This window comes from Morus notabilis, unplaced genomic scaffold (assembly GCF_000414095.1).
Source record: "Morus notabilis unplaced genomic scaffold, ASM41409v2 Scaffold3267, whole genome shotgun sequence".
Classification (NCBI taxonomy): Eukaryota; Viridiplantae; Streptophyta; class Magnoliopsida; order Rosales; family Moraceae; genus Morus; species Morus notabilis.
Genome location: NW_010359930.1, coordinates 1 through 5882, shown reverse-complemented (window position 1 = coordinate 5882; position 5882 = coordinate 1). Strand labels below are relative to the sequence as shown.

The 5882-nt window shown below is 31.8% G+C and overlaps 1 protein-coding gene across 1 annotated transcript; it reads right to left on the bottom strand.

Annotated features, from left to right (window-relative positions):
* Window positions 1-354: 354 nt before the first annotated feature.
* LOC112091082 (probable LRR receptor-like serine/threonine-protein kinase At1g05700) lies at window positions 355-5879 on the bottom strand (the record flags this gene model as incomplete). The annotated part of the gene is made up of 10 exons (XM_024163878.1): window positions 355-484; window positions 675-898; window positions 1236-1384; window positions 1603-1683; window positions 1901-2036; window positions 2431-2579; window positions 2798-2878; window positions 3096-3231; window positions 3603-4096; window positions 5338-5879. Coding segments are annotated over 10 exons (2122 nt in total), but the record flags the coding sequence as incomplete, so codon positions are not given.
* Window positions 5880-5882: the final 3 nt, after the last annotated feature.

Here is a 5882-nt window from a genome sequence, read left to right as displayed (position 1 = left end):
ATTAAAAATTAAACATTTAAATATCTATCTAATTAATTTGCCTCCAAGATTTATCTAGGGCATTTGAAGTTACTACCTTGTGTGTACACAACATGTTAAAAACAAAACCCAAAAAAAAATTATTTATCATTATTGTTGATGCAATTACATGCAATTATAAGTAAAAGGTATCATATAGCAGTATAGGACACAACATGTTACACTATCTTCTGCTATATGACAATTCTACTTTACTACTATAAATGTGGTTATGTGCGATCATTGGTGTTAAATAGCAATGCTCTAATTTTTTGATTAGAAAAAAAAAGTTAGTCTCTTATTTTTTTGGTCTTAAGTATAGGTGCTAAAGAAAACCTGAGAGATGAGATTGTAGATCTCCACTGTTCATATACTCGTAGACAAGCCCAGCGTTGTTTTGATCATCAGTGAAATAACCAACAAAAGTTGTTAAATTTTTGTGATGAACTTTCAGCAGAACGCTGACCTGCAGTTAAAAAATTATAAAGATCTCAAAATTGTTTTTAAACTAGTTATATCACAATTAATTCATTGATTTTTTTGTGACATTATAAAAGACGTTATTCAGATATTTGAAACTATATATAAAACTCCTTTAAAAATAAAGAAACTATATATAAAACATGTATTTATTAGTATATATCAATATTACGTGCCTCTGCTTGAAATTGTTTATATCCTTGAAAAGATGACGGTGAAAGCATTTTCACAGCTACTTGAGTATCACCTATCTGACCATGATAAACTGTTCCAAATCCGCCTTTACCAATAATTCTCTCAAAATTGTTGGTAATTCTTAGTATGTCAGAGTATGTAAATTGCCGTTTTGTCGAGTACTCCGATGAATATTGACCAAAGGTAGATTTTGCCTTTGATGAACCTGGTAATTAAGTTGATCATGAGTAGGTAGCTGTAATTATTAGGACATGTATACATACATGATATATATATATATATATATACACACACATATATGATGTGCTATGCGCTCATGTATATGTAGAATAATCCTGTTGTCTCAAATTTTGTCCAATATTGTTGTACCAGTACTATATTTATCGAGCAATTACTTAACACTAGTTTTGCTTCCCTTAAAAAAAAAAATCGTCGTTTCTTGTTTTCTTTACACTAATATTGCATCCATAGTTAAGGTACTAATTAATTAATTTATATACACATTTATATATGTATATATATGAAAGTTTAATGTGTCTTACCATGCTGTCTTTTCCTTTTAAGACCCCACCAGATTGCTGCGACAGCTAAGAGAAGAACAAAAGTTCCGACAAGTGATGCCACAACTGGAACAAGAAAATTTTTCTTTTTGCAAGAAACTGATGCACATAGATTTGGATTCCCACCAACACTAGCAATAAAAATGGTAGATAGCGTGCAACAAAATTGAAAGAAATTAGAGTTTAACTAAAAGATGAAGATAAATAAATAATATTATTTAGTAGCAGATCATATTTTGTTCATCTACCTAGTTATTTGATTTCTTCAAATTTAGTGGTAACATTTTACATTTATTAGTACCAGACCAAGGTCCTGTGTTGAGATATTCATTTTGAACAAAGAGCTTACCTTAGTGTTAGAAGACCTTTGTCCCTTTTCTCAATAAGTTCATCTGGAAGTTGACCATTGAGGTTGTTGTTTTCAAGGTTTCTGTCATGTTACATAACAATGCATATCACCAAGCTAGCTTTTTATAACCAAGAAAAGTCTGATTATATAAAACTAAATCCGATTCAGTTACTCACAAGACCGTTAGTTCTGATTGCATTTACATTCTTTAGTTGCACATGTTATATAGTACAAATTAAGATGCAAAATCAAAAGACGATTTAAAGGAAACAACACACACACATATATAGATACTTACAAGGATATAATTCTTGGGGTAGTATTCTCATAACTACAATTTAGACCTTCCCATAAATACTTTTTAGGAGCACATGGATCTCCTTGCCAGTTTCTCCGTAATCCATAAGTTGACTTGAGTGTGGTGATGGCATCAACTGTAATGATTTTAAATATGCATATATATTTATATATTAAATCTTATATCAAAGTATTATAATATAAACAAACTTATATATATATGGGTAGTGTTACCATTCTTCTAGGAGATACTATATATATATATATATATATATACACACACATATATGATGTGCTATGCGCTCATGTATATGTAGAATAATCCTGTTGTCTCAAATTTTGTCCAATATTGTTGTACCAGTACTATATTTATCGAGCAATTACTTAACACTAGTTTTGCTTCCCTTAAAAAAAAAAATCGTCGTTTCTTGTTTTCTTTACACTAATATTGCATCCATAGTTAAGGTACTAATTAATTAATTTATATACACATTTATATATGTATATATATGAAAGTTTAATGTGTCTTACCATGCTGTCTTTTCCTTTCAAGACCCCACCAGATTGCTGCGACAGCTAAGAGAAGAACAAAAGTTCCGACAAGTGATGCCACAACTGGAACAAGAAAATTTTTCTTTTTGCAAGAAACTGATGCACATAGATTTGGATTCCCACCAACACTAGCAATAAAAATGGTAGATAGCGTGCAACAAAATTGAAAGAAATTAGAGTTTAACTAAAAGATGAAGATAAATAAATAATATTATTTAGTAGCAGATCATATTTTGTTCATCTACCTAGTTATTTGATTTCTTCAAATTTAGTGGTAACATTTTACATTTATTAGTACCAGACCAAGGTCCTGTGTTGAGATATTCATTTTGAACAAAGAGCTTACCTTAGTGTTAGAAGACCTTTGTCCCTTTTCTCAATAAGTTCATCTGGAAGTTGACCATTGAGGTTGTTGTTTTCAAGGTTTCTGTCATGTTACATAACAATGCATATCACCAAGCTAGCTTTTTATAACCAAGAAAAGTCTGATTATATAAAACTAAATCCGATTCAGTTACTCACAAGACCGTTAGTTCTGATTGCATTTACATTCTTTAGTTGCACATGTTATATAGTACAAATTAAGATGCAAAATCAAAAGACGATTTAAAGGAAACAACACACACACATATATAGATACTTACAAGGATATAATTCTTGGGGTAGTATTCTCATAACTACAATTTAGACCTTCCCATAAATACTTTTTAGGAGCACATGGATCTCCTTGCCAGTTTCTCCGTAATCCATAAGTTGACTTGAGTGTGGTGATGGCATCAACTGTAATGATTTTAAATATGCATATATATTTATATATTAAATCTTATATCAAAGTATTATAATATAAACAAACTTATATATATATGGGTAGTGTTACCATTCTTCTAGGAGATACTATATACGTTGCTTGTATCATAAAGTGAGAAGTATAACATGACATTTATTAAACACAACATAATTAATATTTTTAGTGTTACACTTATGATATCAGTGCAGCATTGAATAAATGTCATTATATTTCTCACTTGTATATATATGTTGCAGTGAACGTATGGTCCCTGAAAGTACCAAAGTGCCCATATATGTGTGTAATATTATGTACTGCATTTAAGGTAAGGTCCTTTCATACAAGATCATTATAAAGCACATACCATCTTGTTGGTCAGATTCAGACTCTGAAAATTCTTTGACAGTGTAAATCTCAAAGGCATTGATAATGGGTGGATGAGTTGAGGCTTCAGTCTTGCGGATTGAGAAATTATGGTAAAATCCCGAAAATGGAGTTTCGGCGTGCAACGTTGTTCTTTGCAAGTGCTTTGGGGAAACAGGTCCAAACAAGAGATCACCGTTGTAGAATATGTTGAATTCTCTAGACTCGTTGGCTTGGAGTTGTTCGATTTCAGCAAAGTGCATGTAAAAATAATATGTACCGTTACTAAATTCATCAGTTGCAGTCCACGGAAATTCCAAAGGAGCTTCTTCGTTTTTCGGTGTGAAAGCAGTGCTCATAATTAGTGATGGTATGCTATAATGGTCGGATTGATCTTCAGAATCAATGGGTAGATTTGTGCTTAATTCTTTCCAATCATCATATTTCTGTGCAGACCAGAGACGATCATAAACATCCATGTCCTCTCCATAATACCTAAACAAAAAGTTTCCAATTCAGTATGCGATATATATTATTACAATTAAAAGCTTTTGTGCAAAAAGTCGGATTTTTAACAACTCGCGATTTCACATCTCTATTTTTCTCTTTTCCGGTTGTTAGCACTGTTAGTTTTGGAATTACAAGTATAGTGTCACTTTGGTGATTTCACAGAGATAATCATGTCTAATTCACATAGTAACTGATTTTTTTAATAGAAAAAATTACAACAAATGCAAAATATTTTCTTTTTTGTTGTTAAAAATCCATATAAACTAAGAAATTTTGCATTTAATATTGTAATTATTTATGTTAAAACTTCAGTTAATTACTCTGCAACTGAGATGTGATTATCTCTAGAAATTTCAGGCATTATTTTAATTATAATGGTAGGAACTAAAATTGCCAACAAATCCTATAGTTTTGTGAAAAATTTACTTAAATTAAAATTTTAGGAATTAAAGTGATTATAATGCTCATAATTATTATTCATGGACTAATAGTGTTAGTAACCCATTTTCAATAATTGTCAAAAATTTAACTATGCTTTTTTTTTTTTTTTTTTTTTTTTTTTTTTTTTTTTTTTTTTTTCTCTTTTTTTACAGTATCTAATGTTTGTACTGCCATTTTCCGGCCGATTGATACCTCCGTCTAGTGGTTTCTGAAGTTTGCCCAAAGTTTTCATTGAAATTATAAAACTTGTACATATATATGTTTGAACGGAAAAAAAAAAAGATACATCATGAAATGATAAAAATTCCCATGGATTACCCCTAAATTTTTTTAAGAGAAAATTGCATATCAATTTACCTTTAACAGTGTATGAGTCTAGATTTTTATCTCTCATTACTACAACAAAAAGGGTTATTAGCGACGACATTTATCGTTGCTAAAATTACAATATTAGCAACGACATGTCGTCGCTAAAAAGAAAACAAAATTTTTGAACGACTTAACGTCGCATTCAGTATTTGCGACGACTTGTCGTTGCACAAAATTTTACTATTTATGATGACATATTGTCGCTAAAATTTGACAAATTATTAGCGACGACATGTCGTCGCTAATAGTGATTGGTGCCAAAACCAATCTGGCGTCAACAATGTTAGCGCCAGTTTGTCCATTATTTGCGACGACATGTCATCACAAACATTGATACGTACTGTTGGCAGTGACGTCGCCAAAAAGAGGCGGAAAACTTATGTGTGTGAGAGATGATAACATTTGGGATAACTCACCTGGTCCATGTACTGACACCAGTGTCAAGCCGATCGAGCAATGCCAAGGATCCTGTTTGAGCTTGATAAGTTGAATTATCCAAAGGCCTTATTTCTATTGCTGATATATATGGGATACCATGGCCCGTATTCACCAGGCAAATATGAATATGGTTTTTTTGAGGTACATGTATGATCTCTAGATTGATTGCGGAACTTGAAGTGTCCGACACTGACTCCCACAAACTGGCTCCAAGATATAGGTCGAAAGCCGGCGGTATATCTTCACCATCGTAATTCCCGTAAAGGAATATTGCTCGGACCAAATATTTAGTACCTGTTGTGACCCCTATTTTGTAGCAATTTCTGTCTCCATCTGGGAAGCTTCTAAGAGAACGATACGGGCCATACGTATCATCTTGGTATTCTTTTGATACGACCTTCCTTTCACCAGTGTCTGTGAATGCCTCATCAGAAACGTACTTTAAGCCTGTACTCTCCTCATAATAACTAGACTTGTTAGGTTGTAAGCCGCAATCTATACTGATATACCCTGAGACATTAAT